The 24,560-nt window shown below is 39.7% G+C and overlaps 1 protein-coding gene across 5 annotated transcripts; it reads right to left on the minus strand.

Annotated features, from left to right (window-relative positions):
• Positions 1-286: 286 nt before the first annotated feature.
• On the minus strand, positions 287-24,428 carry LOC117914375. Of its 5 annotated transcripts, none has more exons than XM_034829686.1 (11): positions 23,776-24,428; positions 14,428-14,500; positions 14,200-14,333; positions 13,697-14,089; positions 12,261-13,594; positions 11,777-12,015; positions 9,530-11,541; positions 9,258-9,415; positions 3,089-3,249; positions 1,493-1,644; positions 287-1,032 (listed from the first exon to the last, which is right to left on the minus strand). In XM_034829686.1, the coding sequence occupies exons 1-11, from the start codon at positions 23,866-23,868 to the stop codon at positions 841-843; spliced, it is 4,941 nt and encodes a 1,646-aa protein (XP_034685577.1). In that variant the 5' UTR covers positions 23,869-24,428; the 3' UTR covers positions 287-840. The 5 variants fall into 5 exon arrangements, with proteins under 5 accessions (XP_034685577.1, XP_034685576.1, XP_034685578.1 ...); XM_034829685.1 differs by having other exon boundaries at positions 11,639-12,015; XM_034829687.1 differs by lacking the exon at positions 14,428-14,500 and having other exon boundaries at positions 11,639-12,015; positions 23,776-23,862.
• Positions 24,429-24,560: the final 132 nt, after the last annotated feature.

The raw sequence follows: 24,560 nt of genomic DNA on the forward strand, positions 1-24,560 counted from the left end.
GGCTATTGCAAAATTTTTTGTTCTAGCCATCTTAGCTTCTTTATGTCTTTGTTATTGAAACCAATGATTTAAATTCAAACTAAAGCAACAGAGAGCTCTATAAATATAACCAAAACAAGGAAAATAAAATCAATACACTTTGCACATTAGAAAACGAGAGAGCAAAGAGAAGCTTTCCTGGAATAGTGATAAAATATTAGATATATATGCATTCAAATAGTTTTTAAACCAGAGAAAGCCAACAAAGTTAAGGAAAAACTTTAAACACTTGAGGGTTCTTCATATATAAAAGAATAACTCCCCAAGAACTTGATTTCTATTCCACTGAGAATTCAAATAAATAGTAGCAAAACAGGAAGTCCTTGACAGAAAATTGACTGCTCCTAACTATTTCAGTATTCAACCTTCCTCAAACAAGTTGCCTAAGGGGCTTTCAATCTCTATACATACATAAATACATATATATACATACCCTCTAGTTCCAGAACAAGAGAGCCAAAAAAAAAAACTGGACTATTACATAATCTCCAGGCTTTGTCACTGAATAAGCAAGAAGTTTATCACCCTTCATGAAACTGAGGAACATGTCATGCCCTTATCCATGACTATAACAAGCTGGACATTCAAAGAATACATTACAAAATGTGCAAATCAATCTCACTTTTTGTACACATGTACAGAGAGGGATGACTGTCCCTTTGAGGGATTCCAAGTGCAGGTCCAGTTGGCTTCTTTTCCCCCCTTTTTTTCTTCCTGATGCCTACTTACAGTAGAATTAAACCAAAAAGTGCACATTATACATACAGGGCAGACTTAATCTCTACTGCCACTGAGACCTGACTAACTAATGGCCTCCTGTGCAAGCCGAACCAAATGAATGAGTCCCTCTACATCTTGGAAGCTGAAGTCAATAACCCTTCTAACAGAAGTGATACCCTCCCTATTCTGTGCCTCTTCCAGGAGTAAATTAGCAGCCACAAAAGCCTTCTGTGATTTTCTTGAGGCCTCAATAGCAAAATTTACATCCTGTGCCTGCACAACAACCACATCTTGTAAGATATTCATTCTGCATCACCCCATTAAGAAAAATAGTTTTAAGGGACAGAATATGCACATCAAGCCTGTGACTGTAATAGTAGAGGCAGCCAATAACCAATGGTCTGAGCACCCATAGCATCAAGAATGACCATCAGATATAACTAGTATAAGTTTTTGAAAAAACTCAGCTGCAGCTGCCTTGTTTTGGGTGGTAAAGAAAGGATAAGAAAAGAAAATACGAAAAAACTTTCTTAATGCCAGCTAAGATATGGATGGATCCTTCTCATCCACAACACACATTGAATCACATAATCATTAAGTCAAAACATGCTTAATTAGACAGAATTCCAGTACGGGAATGTATTGTTTTTTGCACTAAAGAAGAAATATTCTCTCTCTACTAAATAAGTATATATAAATAAGGTAGATTGCACACCAAATTGAAAAGACTTACAAAATCAAGAAGCCGAACAAAGTTAGGATGGTTACGAGCAACAATGACATGCTTTCCACCAACATGAGAAACCTTGGACAGAGCAGCCTTATCAGTCATTGTTTGATTGTTTAAATTATCGATATCTGATGCTGAAGATGACGGAGATGCACCTAAGGAAATAATTTCAAAAAGACGATGTGATATCACTGTTTTAAACTTGCTTCGACAGAACAAAAACATGCACTTGTTAAACGGACTGATCACAAATAGTTAAGCCAGGTCATTCAGCCAAAAGGAAAAGAAGTGAAAAACCCTTATTTTCCGTACGAACAAGCACATGACAAGCCATAATAGTGGCTACAGTGTTTCCCTCAATCTTGCCTCATGATCGGAAGCATGATTTAAAACTTAGAAACATCTCCATTTGTTTGAAGTAACTGAAGCAGAAAGTATACACAGTTTGAAACTCCATAGTTTTCGACCTGAACTCCCTGACACTCTCCAAAACTCTTTAAGACCCACTGAACCTCACCCACTACATTTTCTGTATAATTATTAGCATTCTCTAAAACTTGAAAACTTAATGTCCATTTGGATGCGCTTCCTTTTTTCTGTTTTTAGAATCAGAAAATTGTAGTAACTTTGAGATAAAATACAGAAATTCTTAGACGCTTACATTGAAAAAGGAATGGTCTTAAAAAAAATAAAAAATTGAAGTATCAAAATTGTTTTACTACATCAAATTTTAAAATTTTTTAAAGGATCTTTAAAGACATAAAGCAAATCTGCACTTTTTGTACAAAGGCTCTACTTTTATATATAGATGTTTTTTATTTTAAAAATAAAAAACAGGAGTGTGTCGAAATGGACACTTAGTAATTTCATTACTTAAGAAATGTATGCTGTTTCATCAACATATGAACGATCCATTTCTTAATCGCATTTTTCAGAATCTATTGACTTCCACAAGTTAATCACATTCTTTTGGAGTATATTTTATTCCTTTATATACAAAATAATTTCAAGAACACAGTGGTTCTAGTTTAAAAAGCACTTTATGGTCTAGTCATCTAATCTGTTCATAGACTGATTTTAAAAAAACTATCCATTAAATAAGAAACTTCTGCTGCAGTTTAGTATAAAGTCATCATAATTGCAATCTTTTAAATACATTTTATCCTAGTTACTAATTAGGTGTCTGACATTTTTAACTATTCATAGTAGTTATTGAAATAATAATTTTTCAATGAAAATACTATTCTTACCAACTCTTATACCAAGGAAGGGTAGGCTCAACTCAATTCAACAGCCTTAAATACCAAGTACTGTGGGATCAGCTACACAAGTCCTTCTCCCCCATTCAGCTCAATTTAGGAGGGTATACTCCATTAAATCTTATGTCAGCGTGTGAAAAGCAAATAACATGGAATTTAAACAAATTTCTGAAAAAATAAAGGGTGATAGTTGTTGAAGGCAGAAGCCCACCCAAGTTTTATCATTAAACAGTAGGGTTAGACATATCCTAAGGAAAGGAGAAAAAATGTAGGATTAATATACACCTAAACATACTTGAACAGGCTTCAATATACTTTAACTGTAAGTTTCTTGTAGTACCTTTAGGAGCAATTTGTAAAGTTGCTTGCAACTCATGCCGATCTCTATTTATACTGGAATGTTTGCAGTAAACTACCCTCATGCACGCCACCTCCATGCATTTGTATGCTAAAGCAGCAGCTGCCATTTCTTGCCGTCTCTCATATTCATGGGCACAGCGTCTGCAAATGCAAGAAGTTCAGTAGAGACAACGCATATGCCAATGCACAAATATAAACTTAAGAATTACTATACACTAGTTCTAGAAAATTTCTTAGTCATCTTAAACCAAAATTTAGCCACATAAGATCATTCAAATTCTATTTAGAAGGAAAACACCAAGTCTATGCCCTAAAGTTCTTTTCTGAAGTAGCAACGGTCCAAAAGTATTAAACAGGCAGTCCATACTTAAATTTTAATTCCTCAAAAATTACAGCGTCCAGAACCTTATGACACTTGTGAAGATCTCAAATCACAATACTCAATTGTCTTGAGACTTGAATCTTAAAATTGCCCTGTGATGCACTCTTTAGTAAGAGGAAATCTCTTGAGATAGCATGGGTCCTTTGTTGAGAAAAAAGCACAAGAAAGTTTGAAGGATCACTCCTTTATGTTTGTTTTGGACTATAAGGAAAGAAATGGAAGAACATTTGAAAATGTTGAATAGACAGAGTAGGTTAGAGTGTACATAGATGATAATTAAATTACCATGATAGATCTCATTGACTGGCTGAGCATTGTGTAAGAGGAAGGCGTTGCTTTTTGTTTCTCTCTTCTTTTTGCTTGCCTTTTGGCACCTCTTTGTGTATACATTGTGTGTATGTTAAGTGCTGTTAATAAATTTCATGATTGCCCATAAAAAAAATAATCCATGGGGAGTATTTGCAATCTCCAATTATACTAGTGTTGAGAGAGAGAGAAAGAAGAAAAACCTTAATTCTCATTAATGTAATGATCTACTTACAATTGAGAAATATATATATATACAAGGCTAGGAGTCCTAACTACCATACATGTATCCTATATTAACAAGGAAAGGTTATATACTATAAATACATTATATTCAACACTCCCCCTCAAGCTGGAGCATATACGTCATATGCACCAAGCTTGTTACAAATATATTTAATCCTAGGACCTCTGAGAGATTTAGTGAAGATGTCAGCTAGTTGATCATTTGAATTAACAAAACTTGTAGCAACACATCCTGATGCGATCTTCTCTCTAATGAAATGACAGTCAACTTCAATATGTTTGGTCCTTTCATGAAAGACTGGATTGGATGCAATATGTAATGCGGCCTGGTTATCACATATGAGTTTCATCTGTTCATCCTTTCCAAATCTCAACTCTAGAAGAAGATGTCTCAACCATATGAGTTCACATGTTGCCAAAGCCATAGCTCGATACTCGGCTTCAGCGCTAGATCTGGCCACTACATCTTGTTTCTTACTCTTCCAAGATATTAGATTACCTCCAATAAAAACACAGTACCCTGAAGTGGAACGTCTATCTGTGGGTGAGCCAGCCCAATCTGCATCTGTGTAACCAACAACCTGAGTATGACCTCTGTTCTCGTACAACACACCTTGGCCTGGTGTACTTTTGATATATCGAAGAATGCGGATTACAGCATCCCAATGGCTATCACATGGTGACTGTAGGAATTGACTAACAACACTCACAGGAAAAGAAATGTCTGGACGAGTAATGGTGAGATAGTTCAATTTACCTACGAGCCGTCGATATCTCCCGGGGTCTCCTAAAGGCTCCCCCTGTCCTGGTACAAGTTTGACATTCGGATCCATAGGTGTGTCTACCGGTTTACAGTCTAACATACCAGTTTCTTCCAGGATGTCTAAAGCATACTTCCTTTGGGAAAGGACCACAGCAGAACTGGATTGAGCTATCTCAATTCCCAAGAAATACTTGAGTTTCCCCAAGTCTTTGGTCTGAAAGTGGGTAAAAAGGTGTTGCTTTAGTTTCTGAATACCATCCTGATCACTGCCTGTAATGACGATGTCGTCCACATAAACAACCAGATAAATACACTGCCCCAAAGAGTTATGATGATAGAAAACTGAATGGTCTGCTGTACTGCGAAGCATGCCAAACTCTTGAACAACAGAACTAAAACGGCTAAACCATGCTCGAGGAGATTGTTTCAAGCCATATAGAGAACGGCGTAACCTGCATACTAAACCAGACTCCCCCTGAGCAACAAAACCAGGAGGTTGCTCCATATAAACTTCCTCGGCAAGATCACCATGAAGGAAGGCATTTTTAATATCCAATTGATAAAGAGGCCAAGAACACATGGCAGCCATGGAGAGAAGCAGACGAACAGAAGCAATCTTGGCAACCGGAGAGAATGTGTCACCATAATCAGAACCATAAACCTGAGTATAGCCTTTAGCAACTAAGCGGGCCTTAAGGCGATCAACCTGACCATCAGGACCAACCTTAACTGCGTAAACCCAACGACAACCAACGGTAGATTTACCCGAGGGTAAAACAACAAGATCCCAAGTGCCATTAGAGTGCAGAGCAGCCATTTCATCCACCATTGCCTGTCGCCAGCCTGGATGGGAAAGAGCTTCATGGGTGCTCTTTGGAAGAGAAACAGAGGATATAGCAGAAACAAAAGCAGAATAGGGTGAAGATAATCGATGATAACTCAAAAAATTGTAAATAGGATGAGGATTACGAGTAGAGCGAGTACCTTTCCGAACAGCAATGGGTAAGTCATTAGGAGAAGGCAGAGCCGGGGTAGGTGAAGCCGAAGGGATAGGAAGTGAGTCAGCAGGTGCCTCAGCAAAAGGGAGAGGAGCAACGACACGAGGGCGACGATGATAAACCTGAAGTGGCCGAGGAGGCATAGCATCAGGTGGGGAGACAATGGGAATAGGCAAGACTTCAGAAACAGGAAGAGACTCAGAAGTGGTGGAAAAGAATGGTGAGTCCTCAAAGAAGGTGACATCAGCGGAGATAAAGTATCGATGAGTCTCAAGGGAATAACAACGATAACCCTTCTGAAGTCTAGAGTATCCCAAGAAGAGACACTTCATGGCTTTGGCGGAAAGCTTGTCCTGTCCAGGAGTGAGAATATGAACAAAGCAAGTACAACCAAAGACACGAGGAGGAAGGAAATAAAGTGGTTGGTCAGGGAAGAGAAGGGAGTGAGGAATCTGATCATGTAAGACAGAGGAGGGCATACGATTAATCAAATAACAAGCGGTAAGAACAGCGTCCCCCCAAAAACGAAAAGGAACATTGCTATGGAGGAGGAGAGTACGAGCTGTCTCAACAAGATGTCGATTCTTGCGTTCAGCTACCCCATTTTGTTGAGGAGTATGAGCACAAGAAGACTGATGAAGAATCCCATGATGAGACATAAACGAAGTAAATGGGGCTGAAAAATATTCCCTGGCATTGTCACTGCGTAACACACGAATAGAAACATTGAACTGGGTTTGGATTTCAGCATAAAATTTCTGGAAAATAGAGAATAACTCAGCTCGATTTTTCATTAAAAATAACCAAGTACATCGAGAATAATCATCAATGAAAGTGACAAAATACTGAAATCCTAAAGTAGACGCAGTCCGACAAGGACCCCAAACATCAGTGTGGACAAGCTCAAAAGGAGACTTTGCCCGATTATTCAAACGCTTTGGGAACGAGACACGAGTATGTTTCCCAAGCTGACATGACTCACACGGAAGCGACGATAAAGTGGAAAAACGAGGGACCATCTTCTGGAACTTGGAGAGACTAGGGTGGCCCAGACGATTGTGAATGAGGAGAGGAGCATCAGTGGAAATGCAAACTGCAGGAGATGAATCCGAGGTAAGGTGATAGAGGCCTTGAGACTCACGTCCTATGCCAATCGTCTTCCCCGTACTCCGGTCCTGCAAGGTCACAAATTTATCAGAAAAGGTAATAGAGCAATTAAGAGTACGAGTGATTTTGCTGATGGAAATAAGATTAAAAGGACATTCAGGAGTATAAAGGACAGAAGTGAGAGGTAGAGAAGGCAGAGGAAGGGCCAAACCAATACCTTTAGCCACAGTTTGAGAACCATTAGCTAAGGTAACATTAGGTAAAGCAGAGGTAGTAGTAATAGAGGAGAAAAGATCCTTATTACCAGATAAGTGATCAGAAGCTCCAGAATCTAGAATCCAGGGTCCAAGAGAAGATGTGTGGGTAAGGCAGGCAGAGGCATTACCAGGCTGGGCAACAGAGGCAACAGAAGCCTGAGATGCGGAAGAGCTCGGAGCTTGAGGCAGCGGAGAATCAGAGGACTGGGCCACATGGGCAGTGCGAGGAGGTCGTCCATGTAACTGATAGCAACGATCGCGAGTGTGGCCAAGTTTATTGCAATAGGTGCAATGAGGACGTTGACCTCTACCTCGGGTACCACTACGGCCTCCTCGAGAGTTAGTTTGAGAAACTAACACAGAAGAATCTGAAGTGCTATCAAATGGCAAAGTCTGAGTGGAGGAGATACGGAGGAGGCGAGCAAACACATCATCCAAGGACGGAACTGATGAACTACCAAGAATCTGATCGCGGACAGGCTCAAGATCCGGACGGAGGCCAATAAGAGTAAGAACCATGAAGAACTTGTCAAGCTGTGTTTGTTGAGCCCCAACATCAGGAGTAAGAGGCATCACAGTCAAGAACTCCTCCTTAAGAGAGGCAATCTGGCCAATATAAGTAGATAGATCCAAGTCCTGTTGGCTGAGATGGACAATTGCAGAAGCCACCTTATAAAGACGCTGGATATCATTCGTATATAATCCTTTGGCCTGAGTCCAAAATTTAAAACAAGTTTTGTAGGCCCGAAGATGAAGAAGAATCTTGGGATCAACCGATTGCCATAATACACTACATAACTGTGCATCTATCTTCCTCCACTGTACGCGGTCAACCTCAGGGATATCTGCCTCCTGTGTAATCAAGTGATCCTCATATCCTTGACCCATAAACCAAAGTTCAACAGACGCAGACCAGGAAAGATAATTGTCACTGCCAACCAATTTCTCCGAAGTAATCATAGGAGATCCAGATATAACAGCGGAAAAAATGGAATTTTTAGTAGTCATATCTACTTATCTGAAGAATGAAGTATGTTTGGATCGAAGAGAGCCCTAATACGGCTTCAGATTGCGGCGTGGCACCACCGAAAAAGGGAGACGGCCTCAGATCGCGGCGTGGTACCACCAGAAAGGTAGAAGAACACTTCCCAAGGCACGTGCAGGGATTGGAGTGGAGAAAAAGTAGTCGGAGCTTCGCCGGAAAGGCTGTTTGGAGGGCCGACGGAGACAAAAATCCCCAAAAGAGGTATGTGCAGGGCTCGGATGGGAGAACCAGGGAGGTAGGGAGGCTGGTCGGCGTCAGGCGAAGCTGGAGGAGGAGGCGCGTCGCCGGAAAAGGCCTCACGCGCCCTCACGCGCCGGCGCGTGAGATTCAGTCGCCGGCCGGGAATTTGCGCGTGGACGGCGCGTGGATGGGATTTTGGTGCCGGTGCCTTCACAAAAGTTGTAGATCTCCTCCAGGCGCTCCTTCTGGTATAGTCGGTGTCGGAAAAATACGTCGCCGGGAAAGTCGCCGGAAAAGCTCGCCGGAAAATTCGCCGGAAAATTTCGCCGGCGGTGAGTAGTTTCTGTCGACGATCCGAATGACCGGAAAGTATTGGAAGATGGGGAAGGTGACCGGAATGAAACACGGTCACCGGAAGGTTTCCCGGAGTTGATGACACGGGAAACAAGAAAGAATTAGGTTTTCTTCCTTGGCTCTGATACCATGTTGAGAGAGAGAGAAAGAAGAAAACCTTAATTCTCATTAATGTAATGATCTACTTACAATTGAGAAATATATATATATACAAGGCTAGGAGTCCTAACTACCATACATGTATCCTATATTAACAAGGAAAGGTTATATACTATAAATACATTATATTCAACAACTAGGTTTTAGAAGGTAAAGCTTCTCTCAAGATATATTTGGCCAAAAGTTAAATGCAGTTTATTCACTAGTGCACAAGGCAAGGCAAATAAGAAAGTTCTCTATGGCAGTCAAAACAACAGTAATAGTACTTTTGATTAATTTGGGAAGAAACGGAACATAGAGACAAAATCACAAGAAAATTTGATCTTCCTGAAACTTTAAAACTTTTACTTACTCACAAAGTTTAGCTGCAGTACTATATGCCTGAATTTGAGTCATCACCCCATTTTTCCCACCATCACTATTGCAAGTTTCTAGAAGTGAAGCACCATGAAGAAACTTTACAGCAGCTTGGAAGTATGTCTCATAACTTTCAAAACCAAAACCAGAGCCCTACAAAAGATTATAAGATAATACCACAGTTTAGGAAGGTGAGAAAAGCAAAGGCAGAACATCAAATTTTGGAGAAAAAAAATACAGACCAGATTAAGGGAAATATCAAACAACCTTAAGACGATCAGCATAGTCTCTGAGATCTTTGGCTTCTTTCAGGGCATTAGTGGCACTAGGACCAAAAGAATCCTTTCTCATGGGACTAGAGATGCTTAGATCCCTAACCCTGTGTTCATTAGGCAGGAGATGACCCAAGCTCTGTCGAGTTCCATTCTTGATACCAGCATTTCCAGGCTCCTTTAATACTTTTGACACATCAGCAGAGGCAGAGGCACCAACTGAACATAAATCAAAGACCCTTTCTTTCTGGGATCCTGGTACTGATTGGAAATCCCGAGCCAGAGTTTCACGTTCACCTTCACGATAAGGGAACAATTGTAGTGTCTCACCTCTTGACTCTAATTCTTTCAGATCAGTTTTCTTTGCAAAACTCTTATTCAAAAATTTTTGAGGAGTACCACTCTTATAAAGGCTACATGAATCACCCAATTTCAGATTTGAACCCTCATATTCTCTAAATTTTAACTGATTTTCTTTTTTGATGTCACCTGACCATTTCCCTAAAGAATTCCCCTTGTTAACATGATTCTTCTCATCATCATTATACTTAATACAACCTCGACCAGGAAAACTGTGCTTTACATCACTAACTGTTTCAGGGCGGGGTGCAAGATGTTGGGTATCATTTTCTAACTTACACCTCAGGCTCTTGCTTGCATGCAAATCTTCCTGCTCATTCAGCGGATCACAGACCTTCATCTTATCACTATCAAAATCAGATCTGGACCTTCTGTTATTCTCCTTCGACCGCATAGAGGAACCTCTACTAGATTTCTGTGGAAATAATGCACTATCACAGAAATGATTTTCATTGTCACAATGTTCCACAGCATGCAGATCATTGCCATACTCATGGTGTTGTTCTGAGGTAATAGCATCACCCTTCACCAAATGGCTGTTCCCAAGTTCAGAAGGTTTAGCCTTGGCACTGAACTTGGGTTTAGCATCTCCATCCCGGTTATCAAGAGCATGAAGTTCAAGGGATTTAGGAGGGAAGACAGAGGATACTTTCTCCTTTATTGGTGCTCCAGACTGATTGCAACTTCTGTTGCCTACCCCATTCAAACATCTTCCCAGGTTACCCACCATGGAAAGACCACCATCTGTGGCATCATCTTTTCTTAAAATGCCTCCTTTATCTGATGTAAGGTTGTCTAATTTAGAGGCCCTCAGAGGAGATGAAGAGACTGATTCTGCTGGTGAGCCTTTCACTTCTTGGAAGTTGGCTCTAGTTTTACGAGAACCTGAAACCTTTGAAGAGCTTGAAGTGGCTTCCATTGAAACTTTCCCAGTTCCCAAATCCTTTTTCATTGAGTCAATACTGTCCAACGTTTGTTGAGATGCGATCTTTTCTTCACACATTTTGTGTTGCTGGTTTTTCTCAATAATTCTCACCTCTTCTATATTGTCAACTTCATCATCTTTAGTACCTGACAAGAGGATTCTGGTCATCACACCTTTTCTTGATCTATCATCACCCTTACTTGTATTGGACTCCACCCCCTCAATAGACAGCTTGGTTTTCTTTTCCTTTCTGAATTCCATCTCACTATTCTCCTTCACAAAAACCTTGTTTTCCTGGATATGATCCTTGGTAATTTGACATACATCTGTCTGGTTCTCAATGTCCTCCCACTCGTTCAATTTCCTCTCCTCCAGAGCAATATCCCTTTTATCACTTGTTTTCATAGCCAATGACCCACCATGCAGAGAGACCTGAGCTTGGCCTTCCAGTTTCTTTACAGAAAGTAGCATCTTGTCCTTTTTATCACAATTTGAATCCACTGAATAACAGATTTCATTGGATTTGATCACTTCCTTCCCAGTTGCCTTAGCTGGCAAAGTGGTGTCAGAAATGAGGCAAACCTTTCCAAGGTCCCTGCCATGTTTGAAATTGCAATTTTTACCGCTATAACAAGCATCTTCTGTTTTAGCTTTCTTAGAAGCTTCACCCCCATAATTATCAGCTTCCCTTTTACTTTTTGTCTTCGTTTGCTCCAGATCACCTGCAGATATATTATGCACAAGAAATGAATCATGTTTGCACATGAAGAAGTCTGATGATGACCACAAAGAAATGCTGGTTAAAAACAAAATGCATACCCTTTTTCATATTCTTCTCCTTTTGCTTATGTATGTGTTTTTCAACATCTAATTTGTGCCTGTCAATTAAGCTTCTGCTTTTCAAAGGTTCCTGCCTATGGTTCTTTGCAGAATTTGGAATCTGACCACTATTGTTACCTGCATTCGACATTTTTTTGCATCCATATTTCTTCTTTCCTTCATTAGGCATGTCATGAGAACTGGGATTTTGATGGTTCTGGCCAGGATGTCGTACATCATCCAAAGTTACTCCAGATGCAATTCCATTGACATGATTGTGCATGCTAGTTTGGCTCTCAGGAATAGAAAGTTGGTACAATGCATTAAGAGCCTTTGTTGTTTCCTCCTCACTGATATCACAGTGGTTCAACCCAGGCCTATAAACATTTTCAATAGTGAACCATGATTAGGCATCAAACCCCAAATCATCTTGTGCATGTATGTGTAAGTACATCCACACACATACACACACAGAGTTGCAATAAAAAAATAAAAAATAAATTCAAAAAAAAATCTATCCATATTTAGCCAAAATTCTACCTACCACCATGAATTAAATCAATTGGAAATGATAATTTGCCAGCTATTATTGAAAAAAAAAATGCTCCATAGGGGAACTTACAGCCAGCTTAGCATGCTACACAGCCACTTCTCAGGGAGGTGTTCAGGCTTTTTACCAAATGGTAGAAGCCGCCACTTCTGGCAACTGTCGCAGCACACCCAATTTTCTTCTATGACTACAGGAGCCACTGCTGCTGGCACCATCTTTGTGGTGGATCTGTTTTCTGTAAAAGGTGGATTCAGGGCCACTTGTAAAGATGCCTCAGATGCATACTGGTTTTCAACTCTTTTTCCGCTTGATCTTCCCTTTGACTTAAAGAATGCACTCCCTCCTTTCTCAACATCCTTAAAATCAGAAACCTTTGCCCTCTCACCAGGTCTCTTTAGTGGATCTATTCGGTCAGCCATCTGTTCTGATTTTCTGTCTGTCAATAATTCTCTAGGATTATCCTCGACCTCTCCAGTATCTTTTTGGGACTTCAAATTATGCTTATCTTTTGGTGCTGAACAAAATCCAATCCTCAAGCCTTCCTCTGCTAAATGGGGAGCAGGCTCACCATTAATTTGGGCTCCCTTTAACTTCTTTTTGCCCTCCCACAACTGTTTTTCCTTCTTGCAGGACATTGTAATTCTACCGTGATCATGTGATACAGCTTTTTGGCCAACCTTCCATTGTGAAGGATCCATTTCTCCAACATCAGTATCTTCCTTACCCGTAAACATATCTGAGTCAGCTCTAAATTGACCAGGAAGCTTGTTACCTTTGTACCTGACATCTTCTCTAGGATCAGCAGAAACATTCTTATTGGAACATGCCACCCCGCATTCCCAAGTATTTTCCAGAGAACCACTCTTGACATTTCGTTGCACGCTTGTGCCACTGTCTTGACCAGTTATTGGCTCCAAAGGCTCTTCCTTATCCAAGTCAGAAAAGAATACTCTTTCTTTCAACCCATCTTTATTGGGCTCCCCGAAAATTTCAGTTGCCCTGCCAGTACCTTTGCCAGAATCCCCAACATCATGTAGTGTGTTGGAAAGAGATGTGAATTTCAAGTCATTGGAGAAATGCTCCTTGCCTTCTGGGAACTGATTTTCTACTTCTTCCTTCAAAGGAAATGCCATGTCATTCTTAAAATCCATACCACTCCCATGCTTCACTTCTGCTCGCCGTTCACTTTTCCTGACTAGCCTTGTTTTCTTCTCTTTTAGAACCTGCTCATCAACCAGCAATGTAGCTGCCTCATCTGGTGATAAAGCAGGTTGTTCTTGACTGCCTTCAAGAGCAGGCACAGGTTTACTGTTTCTTGGAAATTTTTTCTTTCTTATCAAGCAAATGAAGCTGTCATGAAGAGGTGATAACAGTACACCCTCAGGAACAGCGAACGAAGTCATAATCTGGTCCACCACATAAACCAAACCAATAAGCACCCCCAGATCATTCAGGATATCTATTATAGAAATAGACATAATATATGTAATTTCAGAAAGAAGCTTTACCTGAAGAATGCTGGTGGGAGATTCCTGTTCTTGAGATTCAAGTGGCATCCCTCCACTTTCATCAGGGCTATTCCCCAGTGATGAAGATGGAGAATTATCAAGCCCAAGTCCACTATAGATTTCAGCATTTTTTTTCTCAGCACTAACGGAACCCACTTTGATTCTAACCTTTGGCACTCTCCGGCCAGTGGGATTAACTAATTTATTTGAAGTTCCATGTTTTGAGGGTGACATCTCCATGACTGGAGCAGAAGGCAAGAACGAATCTTGTTTGACTGAAATATTCCCAGATGAGACTCTTGTCATATGCAATGAAGGGGCATCGCAGGAAGTAGTTCCAAGCTTCACAGATGGGTGAGCATTTGAGGGTGCTTTAGCAATCTGAGGGCAACCCTGCACAGTAACATACTCAAATATGACAGAACTTCTCAAGCTGACAAAGGGTCATCCATATGCTTCTTCCACCAATTGACAATAAATACAAAGGAAAATTTTCCATTTACCTCCATCAGTAAAGTGTTAGGAGATATTGCCTTATTGTAGTTCTGGACTCTCTGTGGAGTCTTTGGATGAGACCAGATAGAAGAAGAACGCTGATAAGTTGGTAGAAATGAACCATAGCCACCAAACTTTGCCCCTGACCAAAAAGAATAAATCCCTATACCATCAATTTTAAAGGAACACGTGCATGCTTCTCTTCATGACCCATAATATCCACATAAGTTACCTACCCAAATTCTCTGCAGAAACCCCACCTTCAAAATCCTTTTGAAAATGTCCCAAAACATCTTGAAGCTTCTCACCCTTCAAGAAACACAACCCAAATTTCTTACTAATCATTATTGGATTGCTCCATATTTTGAAGGAAAGAAGTGATTAAATGGACTAGAACCAAAAAATAAATAGCTAACAAGACCGTATCTACAGAAATTCACATATTTGATAAGACAACCAAGTTGATTTTTTTTTTTATAGGAAATAAAAGATGTATATATATGGTATGAGAAAATAGTACACCAAAGAACTCATGACGTATACAAAAAAACCAAATGGCTAAGCCACATAAGAGAAAACACAAAAAACAACCCTCTCTTAACATGATCCTAACCAATATACAAAATCAAAGGCATAAGATGACCTAGTTGATAACATTACAAAAGAGAACTTTGTTCATAAATTCATTATAGATGGACCTATTATACCTTTTAAGGTGAGGTAGGAGCTGTTCTAGACTGATATGTGCAAAGCTTCATAATTTCCTGTTCTAAAGATGCAAATCAAGTAGCAGTATCTGAGAGTATTGGCTAATACATGTTACTGATATGGCAGATGATTTTTCTCCTCCCCCCTCACCCTCCGTTTTTATATGGATAATGGGGAATCCACTCTGACAATGAAGTATTATCCCAACTCCACGCAAAGCAAACACTAAGTGATACAGGTTGGCTTCTTTACCCTGCACTAATTAAATACAAGTGAGGCTCAAACTTGGGACCTTTGATTCATTGTGCACTACAGCCAAACTGCACCCTGATGACCCATAATCCATTCAACATAAATTTGTTGGATTTCTTCTAGCATTTTGGCTTTTCTTCATGATTAAAATCAAAACCTTTTTCAGAAATATTGTGGGTCAAAACAGTTGAAGAGACTAACTTTCTAAAATATATAGAATGAGGTCATTAATCCATATTAAACAAAAAGCAGTAGAGGGGATTGATTTGGTTCAAGATGAGAGGGTCACAGGGACAAGAGGAAGGCCATGAAAAAGGAGTTTAAGGATATCATAGAGGATGATTGCCTACAATTTATATAGATAGGACCCAAAATAGAGCTGAGGAGTGAAGAAAAGATTTAGGCAACCATAAGTATTTGGGATTTAAGACTTTATTGGGTTTCCTACGAATGAAATAATTCTCAGATGCCAATTCAAAACAACAAAAGATAAGGATGAATTCTCCACAGTTTACTCAAGAATGAAATCAAAAAAGGAAAAAAGAAAAAGGGAAAAAATGATACATGATAGATCCTAAGTTATTCCATCAAGGGTATTTAGGTAGCCTTGCATGTTTAGGTTATTTAAAGTCAATTTTACTATTAGTTAATAATTTCGCTATCATTTAGAATTTAGGCATGGCTTGACATGGCTCTTTATTTTTGGCTTCAACTATAAATTGACATTGAAGCTAAAACCATAATTTCAAAGAAGCAATCTTGGTATCATGAATGTTTCATTAAACATAAAAGAACTGTCTACCTATAAAAGAGATTCTACAAGAAGCAATATTATCTTGACTTCCATGTCAAACTCTTTTCTTATTAGGCTTAAAAAAGAGCTTTCAAATTCTCAAAAATCAATCAAAGAATGGCCTTAAAATGTTGTGTTAAAAACCTTTTTTTATTGTTATAAGTTCCTATACTTTGGAACTTTTCATTTTCCAAAAACTTAGATTCCTAAAAAGTGTCATTTTAAAAAGAAATGTATTTATTTTCTAAAAATTTTTTATTTCCAAAACTATTTTAAAACTTGCTTCTACTTTCCAATATTTCTATTTTCTTTAACTAAAATTATTTGGAAGATTTAAAAGTTTTTGTTGAAATTTGGCATTCAAAGTTAGGGTTTTAATTTAGGAAAGTATTTTAGGAATAAAAAAGGAGAGATCATTTAGGATGATTCAGTTTCCTAATTTTAGGAGAGAATCAAGCTAGATTGATATTTTCTTATTCAGTCATTTGTGTATATATATGTGTATGGTGTGTACCTAAAGAATCAATAAAGGAATTCAGAAATTCTTCATGGTATCAGAGCCAGTTTTCTGAAACCCTAATCCCTTCTGGCCACCTCCTATTCAGGCCATCATTCATTCCGGCCAAATCTCTCTGGCCATCTCTCAATCCGGTCATCTCTCTCTCTGGCCATCTCTCATTCCGGTCATCAGTCCCTGTTCTCAGAGCCAAGGGAGAAAACGCTTTCCGGTCGGTCGAATCGTCGTCAGAAAACATTCACCGCCGGCGACTTTTCCGGTGAACTTTCCGACGACGGTTTTTTTCACACCACAAGGAGCGCCTGGAGGAGATCTCCAACTTTTCCAAAAGCACCGGAGCCAGAAAACCATCCACGCGCTGCCCAAGCGCGTTTTTCCGGCCGGTGACTGTATCTCACGCGCCGGCGCGTGAGGGCGCGTGAGCCACTTTCCGGCGACGCGCTTTCTACTCCAGGCTCGCCTGACGCCGACCAGCCACCCTTCGTACCTGTTTCTGCCATCCGAGCCCTGCACGTGCCTCTTTTGGGGTTCTTTTGCCTCCGCGGGCCCTCCGATCAGTTTTTCCGACGTCCTCCGGCTATTTTTTCTCAACTCCAATCCCTGCACGTGCCTTGGGAAGTGTTCTTCTACCTTTCCGGTCCATAACAAAATACGGAATGGCATCATCACAAGTATCCAGCGTCACGTCACCAGAATCAGGGGGCAGATCTGAAATTCCAAACCTTGGTGGCAGTGATCCCTCTCCTATTCTCATCACAGGACACAAATTAAATGGCCATAACTATTTACAGTGGTCACAATCTGTGTTACTGTTCATTTGCGGTAAAGGAAAGGATGAGTACCTCACTGGAGAAGCAGTCATGCTAGAAACTACAGAACCGGGTTTCAGGAAGTGGAAGATTGAAAACAGCATGATCATGTCATGGCTTATCAATTCCATGAACAATGACATAGGTGAAAATTTCTTGTTGTTTGGGACTGCAAAGGACATATGGGATGCAGCCAAAGAAACTTACTCAAGTTCTGAAAATACTTCAGAACTTTTTCAGGTTGAATCAGCCCTACATGACTTCCGCCAAGGAGAGCAGACAGTTACTCAGTATTACAACACACTCACAAGGTATTGGCAACACCTTGACTTATTCGAGACTCACTCATGGAAATGTTCTGATGATGCAGCAACATACAGGAAAATTGTGGAACAAAAGAGACTGTTCAAGTTTTTCCTAGGACTAAACAGGGAATTGGATGATGTTAGAGGCCGAATCATGGGCATTAAACCCCTTTCAAGTCTCAGAGAGGCTTTTTCAGAGGTTAGGCGTGAAGAAAGTAGAAAGAAAGTGATGATGAGATCCAAAGAGCAACCTGCCCCAACATTGGATGCCTCTGCCCTTGCTGCTCGGTCATTTAATAGTAGTGGTGGAGATCGTCAAAACAGGATAGGCCTTGGTGTGATTATTGTAAGAAACCAAGCCATTATAAGGAGACTTGCTAGAAGCTTCATGGCAAACCGGCTGATTAGAAACCAAAGCCACGGTTTGACAGAGATGGCAGAGCACACGTGGTTGCCAACTCTGAGAGCACATCTGTTCCCGAGCCGAGTCCATTCAACAAAGAGCAGATGGAGATGCTACAGAAACTATTAAGCCAAGTTGGCAGTGGCAGTACTACCGGAGTAGCCTTCACTGCTAATCGAGGAGGAATGAAGCCGTGGATAGTGGACACAAGTGCTTCTGATCACATGACAGGAGATGCTGCCATTCTTCAAAATTACAAGCCAAGTAATGGTCATTCATCTGTCCATATTGCTGATGGTTCAAAGTCAAAAATTGCCGGGACAGGTTCTATAAAACTTACTAAAGACTTATATCTTGACTCTGTCCTCCATGTTCCAAACTTCGATTGTAATCTTTTGTCCATTAGCAAATTGGCCCGTGATCTCCAATGTGTTACTAAATTTTATCCAAACTCGTGTGTTTTTCAGGACTTGAAATCGGGGAAGATGATTGGCAGTGTTGAACTATGTTCCGGGCTCTACCTCCTCTCATGTGGCCAATTCTCAAACCAAGTCTCTCAAGCAAGTTGCGTACAGTCTCAGAGTATGTTGAGTCTTTCAATTCTGTGTCAAATTCTAAGGTCAATAAAGATAGTGAGATTATAATGTTACACTATCGCCTTGGTCATCCTAGCTTTGTTTACCTTGCAAAATTGTTTCCCAAATTATTTATCAATAAAAATCCAGCATCTTATCACTGTGAAATTTGTCAGTTTGCAAAGCATACTCGAACAGTATATCCTCAAATCTCATACAAACCTTCGACTGTTTTCTCTCTAGTACATAGTGATGTGTGGGGTCTCTCCCGGATAAAAAATATTTCTGGCACTTGATGGTTTGTGACATTCGTTGATGATCATACACGGGTAACATGGGTTTTCCTTATGAAAGAAAAGTCAGAGGTCGGGCACATTTTTCAAACCTTCAATCTTATGGTTCAAAATCAATTTAATTCCAAAATTCAAGTCCTCAAGTCAGATAATGCAAAGGAATACTTTACTAGTAGTCTCAGTACTTATCTTCAAAATCACGGCATTATCCACATAAGTTCTTGCGTTGACACCCCACAACAAAATGGGGTGGCTGAACGCAAGAATAGACATCTCTTGGAGGTTGCTCGGTGCCTTATGTTTTCCTCTAATGTTCCAAACTATTTCTGGGGGGAAGCTATTCTCATAGCTACCTATTTGATTAACCGTATGCCATCCAGAGTGCTTACCTTTCAATCCTCACGTCAACTTTTCTTAAAACAATTTCCTCACACCCGTGCAGCCTCTTCTGATTTACCACTCAAAGTATTTGGTTGCACGGCATTCGTTCATGTGTATCCTCAAAATCATAGCAAATTTGCTCCTCGAGCCAATAAGTGCATTTTCCTAGAGTATTCTCCAACCCAAAAAGGGTACAAATGCTATTCTCCAACCAACAAAAGATTTTACACCACCATGGACGTCTCTTTCTTTGAACATGTCTTCTTCTATCCCAAATCTCATGTTCAGGGGGAAAGCATGAATGAACATCAAGTTTGGGAGTCTCTTCTTGAGGGTATACCTTCTTTTCACTCAGAGTCACCAAATCCTTCCCAATTCGCGCCCACTGAGTTGTCCACACCCATGCCGTCATCAATCCAGCCAGCCCAGCACACAAATGTTCCTTCTCCTGTGACCATCCAGTCTCCCATGCCTATTCAACCTATAGCCCCACAACTTGCTAATGAGAACTTACAAGTTTACATCAAGAGGAGGAAAAGACAGGAATTAGAGCACGGATCACAGTCAACATGTGGCCAATATATTGACTCCAATTCAAGTCTTCCTGAAGAGAATATAGGTGAGGATAGGGCTGGAGAGGTGTTAATTCCCAGCATTGATGATTCTACTCTGCCGATTGCATTGAGAAAGGGTGTTAGGAGATGTACAGATCATCCAATTGGGAATTATGTTACATATGAAGGGCTATCACCATCTTACAGAGCATTTGCTACTTCTCTTGATGATACTCAGGTTCCCAACACAATACAAGAGGCACTCAAAATTTCAGAATGGAAGAAGGCAGTACAAGATGAGATTGATGCACTTGAGAAGAATGGGACGTGGACTATCACAGATTTGCCGGTTGGGAAGAGGCCCATGGGGTGCAAGTGGATTTTCACCATAAAATACAAAGCAGATGGATCAGTCGAGAGATTCAAGGCTCGTTTGGTAGCTAGAGGGTTTACACAATCCTATGGGATAGACTATCAGGAGACTTTTGCTCCTGTTGCAAAACTGAACACTATCAGGATTCTTCTCTTATTGGCTGTCAATCAAGATTGGTGCTTGCAAAAACTGGACATAAAAAATGCGTTTCTAAATGGTGACCTAGAAGAGGAAGTCTACATGGAAATACCACCTGGTTTCGAAGGAAGTATGGCAAAGAATCAGGTTTGCAAACTCCAAAAATCCTTGTACGGCCTTAAACAATCTCCCCGAGCCTGGTTTGATAGATTCACAAAAGCAGTCCTGAAGCTGGGCTACAAACAAGGTCAGGCTGATCATACTCTATTTGTCAAGAAGTCTCATGCCGGGAAAATGGCCATATTGATAGTCTATGTGGATGATATTATTCTATCTGGGAATGATATGGAGGAATTACAGAATTTGAAGAAGTATTTGTCAGAAGAGTTTGAAGTTAAAGACCTTGGAAATTTGAAATATTTCCTTGGTATGGAAGTGGCTAGATCAAGGAAGGGAATTGTAGTCTCTCAAAGAAAATACATACTCGATCTTCTTAAGGAGACCGGTATGCTTGGATGCAAACCAATTGATACTCCTATGGATAGTCAGAAGAAACTTGATATCGAGATAGAAAGTACACCAGTAGACAGGGGGAGATATCAGCGGCTCGTCGGGCGCTTGATTTATCTCTCACACACTCGGCCAGATATTGGCTTTGCAGTGAGTGTTGTAAGTCAATTCATGCACAGCCCCACTGAGGAACACATGGAAGCAGTCTACAGGATTCTTAGATATTTAAAAATGACACCAGGGAAAGGTCTATTCTTCAGAAAGACAGAGAACCGTGACACTGAAGTATACTCAGATGCGGATTGGGCAGGAAACATCATTGACAGGCGGTCCACTTCTGGATATTGTTCTTTTGTCTGGGGAAATCTTGTTACCTGGAGGAGTAAGAAACAATCAGTTGTAGCCAAAAGTAGTGCAGAAGCTGAGTACAGAACTCTTGCACAGGAAATCTGTGAAGGGATTTGGATAAAAAGGGTTCTTAGTGAACTGGGACAAACGAGTTCATCTCCAATTCTGATGATGTGTGATAATCAGGCAGCTATAAGCATAGCAAAGAACCCCGTGCATCATGACAGGACCAAGCACGTTGAGATTGACAGACGCTTCATCACAGAGAAGGTGACTAGTGAGACGGTTAAATTGAACTATGTTCCTACCAAGCACCAAACCGTAGACATCCTCACCAAAGCTTTACCTAAGCCTAACTTCGAAGACTTAACTTGCAAGCTGGGATTATACGATATATATTCTCCAGCTTGAGGGGGAGTGTTGAAATTTGGCATTCAAAGTTAGGGTTTTAATTTAGGAAAGTATTTTAGGAATAAAAAAGGAGAGATCATTTAGGATGATTCAGTTTCCTAATTTTAAGAGAGAATCAAGCTAGATTGATATTTTCTTATTCAGTCATTTGTGTATATATATGTGTATGGTGTGTACCTAAAGAATCAATAAAGGAATTCAGAAATTCTTCAGTTTTAGGAAAGAAATAAGAGTCACAATAAATTACATACATGTTTGTTATGTTTTCAAGGTTTTTCAAAACCTATAAATAAGAAAGTTTGATATAACCATGAGTTCAATGAAAATTGATGCGTAATGTTGATTGCTTTTTCTTTCTTTTTTTTTCAATGCTTTGCAACTTTCACTAGTGAGATTTTCTTTTCTATGTGAAATTCCTAAAAGACCTTAATGTGATTCTAAGGTCATCCTATCCTCTTTTTCTTTCCTTGCTTTTTATTTTTTTTTCCATTGCCATAACCTAAACTCCTTGGTCCACTCAAATCCTAAATGAATGAAGTCCTAGCCCACCTTTATTTGATCTCCTAGTTTGTCCTGCATCAACAAATTAACTAAGTTCTACATCATAAAATTGTTGCCTTTGAATCATACTAATTACTAGCACAGAATCTATTTTCAAGGTGGTTGGTTTTTGAAATGTCTACACAAAATACAAAGAGGAGAAGAGAGCTTACAACAATGCTTTGCTAAGTTTTTGAGGAACATGAGGAAAAGAAAATGAGAAAATTTTGAGATTCATGTTTTTTGTCATTTCTAGCTGTCAACAAATAGTTGGGATTTAAATCTCTGCAGAGTAGGAAATTTTCATGTTTCAATTCATAAAAAAGATTGAAAAATCAACTTATCAAACTTTTGTACAGCTATTTGGATCAGTTAGGTTGTGTTTTGTACAACTATTTATTGAGAATGACGAATAAGAAATAACATACATAAAACAATAAGTTTCTTTCCTTTTACTGTCCTTCATTAAATAGTCACAAGGTTGACAAATCCCATGGTTGGAATGAAGGTTGCATAGCTTCAAAACCCAAGTCACCAATCACCAAAGCCTTGTTTGGTAACTGATCTTGGAAACAGATTTCTGTTCGTTAAACGCAAAACAGGTTTTTAGTTCAGAAAACTCGTTTAGCAAACTTTTCACAGAAAACGGTTTTCTAAGAATTTGTTCTAGAAACAAGCAGCTTTTAAGAACAAGTTTAAGGTGTTTACAATTGGTTTTTGTATAGTATTATGAGCAACAACAGAAAATATGAAGAATACTTTAAAAACTTTTACATTGTATATAAGTACATGGTAATGTTATGGGGAACAAATCAAGAAAGCTATTTTTCATATTTGAGTTCCCAAATAGAATTATGTTCTTATAAACAATTGAGAACTAAACCCTGAGGGGTAGCTCAGTTGGTCCGGCCTTGGGTTTGCTCCCCAATGGTCACCAGTTTGCTGGCCCAGGCATCTACGATTATCAAAAAGAAAAAAAAGAAAGAACAATTGAGAACTGTTTTTATGAAAGGTTCTAAAAAACTGTTGTTTGAGAACTCTTTTTTGAAAATGTTCCCAAACAGATGACTCTATGCAGAATTTCTGCACCAGCAATCACTTGTTTTTGTCTGAAATTGGGTCCTTTTGATGAAAAATCCAGTTGGCACGATGTTCAAATAAACTGAGATTGATCAAGGATACATCCTTAATATGTACTTCAACTAAAATGGGGAAACCATGCACAAGATTTCCATATCCAGCCTAAGCAAAGTCACGCCCTTCATAGTCAGTTCTTAAATGTTTTACTTTTATGCGCGTGAAAGAAAGTAAATTTTTTGAGTCTTTTAAGTTTCCTGATATTACCAATTCAAATAAACCAAGTCCTGAGAAAATTACATTGAGCTCAGCCAAGTGCAACTTTTCTTCTCTGAACATCCAAGTGATGAAAATCTAGAATTCAAAGTTTTAATTATCCTTTTTTTTTTCCTACTCTTTCTTAGCAACCAAACCAACCAATTCTGTTCCAAGACTATATCCGAGTAGCCATCTTTGAACTATCAAAAACCCAATACTATAATCCAATTGAAACTTACAGCATCAACCCACCCAATCCAAACAGCACAATTAATGAATTTAAAACAATTCCCACTAAAAGATTCAAATTTGATGAAGCAAGCATAAAGAAACCCTTACAATGTAAGAGAGAGCGATTTCAGGGTCAATGCTTGCGTTGTCTTCCTCCTCGTAGTAGAAAGCCCCGCCTTCCTCGAGCTCATTCTCTTCCATCTTCACCCCAAAACCTAATCCCAAAACCCAAAACCTAACCCTAAACCTAATCCCCTCGCCACGCCACCTTCCCTAAAGTCTAACATCACTCCCCCAAATGCCAAACCCTCTCGACCCACAGAATATCTCAAAAAACCCAACAAAACCCAGAACCGGAATCTCCGGAAGCTGACTCGGGTTGCATAAGCTCAAAAGCCATCAGTGATTCCCCGTCAAAAGCACAAAAATTAGCGAATAAAATATGTCCTCCACCGCCTTAAAAACCATTGATCAATCAACCAATCACAACACGCATATTGGCGAATACGTACTCGGACTATCTCAATTGTGGGCTCGAATCTATTCGAATTTTCACGCTAATTGTTTTGATGTACACATCATAGAAAGAGCTGTGTTTTCCCACCTCCTCCACTTTCTATTCCATTTGCTTACCTCTCTCACCCTTTTCAAGTTCTGTGGATTAAATAATTTTCTTTTCTCAAGGAAGCCAACAAGACTCCAAGACTACAAGAGGCGGCGATGAACATGAATTAAATGAATTCTTTTTCCTTCCTTTTTTGTTCTCTTTCTGCATGCTGCATGAATCAAAAACCTATATATATATATATATATATACTTCTGAATATTTTTTACGAGACTTGTTTGTTTCCCTGGATTTGTCTGGTGGTTAGGGCATGTGCGTCGTGCAACGG

Source organism: Vitis riparia, chromosome 5 (genome assembly GCF_004353265.1).
Source record: "Vitis riparia cultivar Riparia Gloire de Montpellier isolate 1030 chromosome 5, EGFV_Vit.rip_1.0, whole genome shotgun sequence".
NCBI lineage: Eukaryota > Viridiplantae > Streptophyta > Magnoliopsida > Vitales > Vitaceae > Vitis > Vitis riparia.

What these genes read in the sequence shown, in the direction of transcription:
- LOC117914375 (XM_034829685.1), bottom strand. Translation starts at nt 23,868, where the DNA reads ATGGAAGAGAATGAGCTCGAGGAAGGCGGGGCTTTCTACTACGAGGAG. An exon ending in AAATCGCTCTCTCTTACATT is followed by an intron (nt 14,501 to 23,775) that starts GTAAGGGTTTCT and finishes TGTTTCTTGAAG; the next exon opens with GGTGAGAAGCTTCAAGATGT. An exon ending in TGTAGCATGCTAAGCTGGCT is followed by an intron (nt 12,016 to 12,260) that starts GTAAGTTCCCCT and finishes AAATGTTTATAG; the next exon opens with GCCTGGGTTGAACCACTGTG.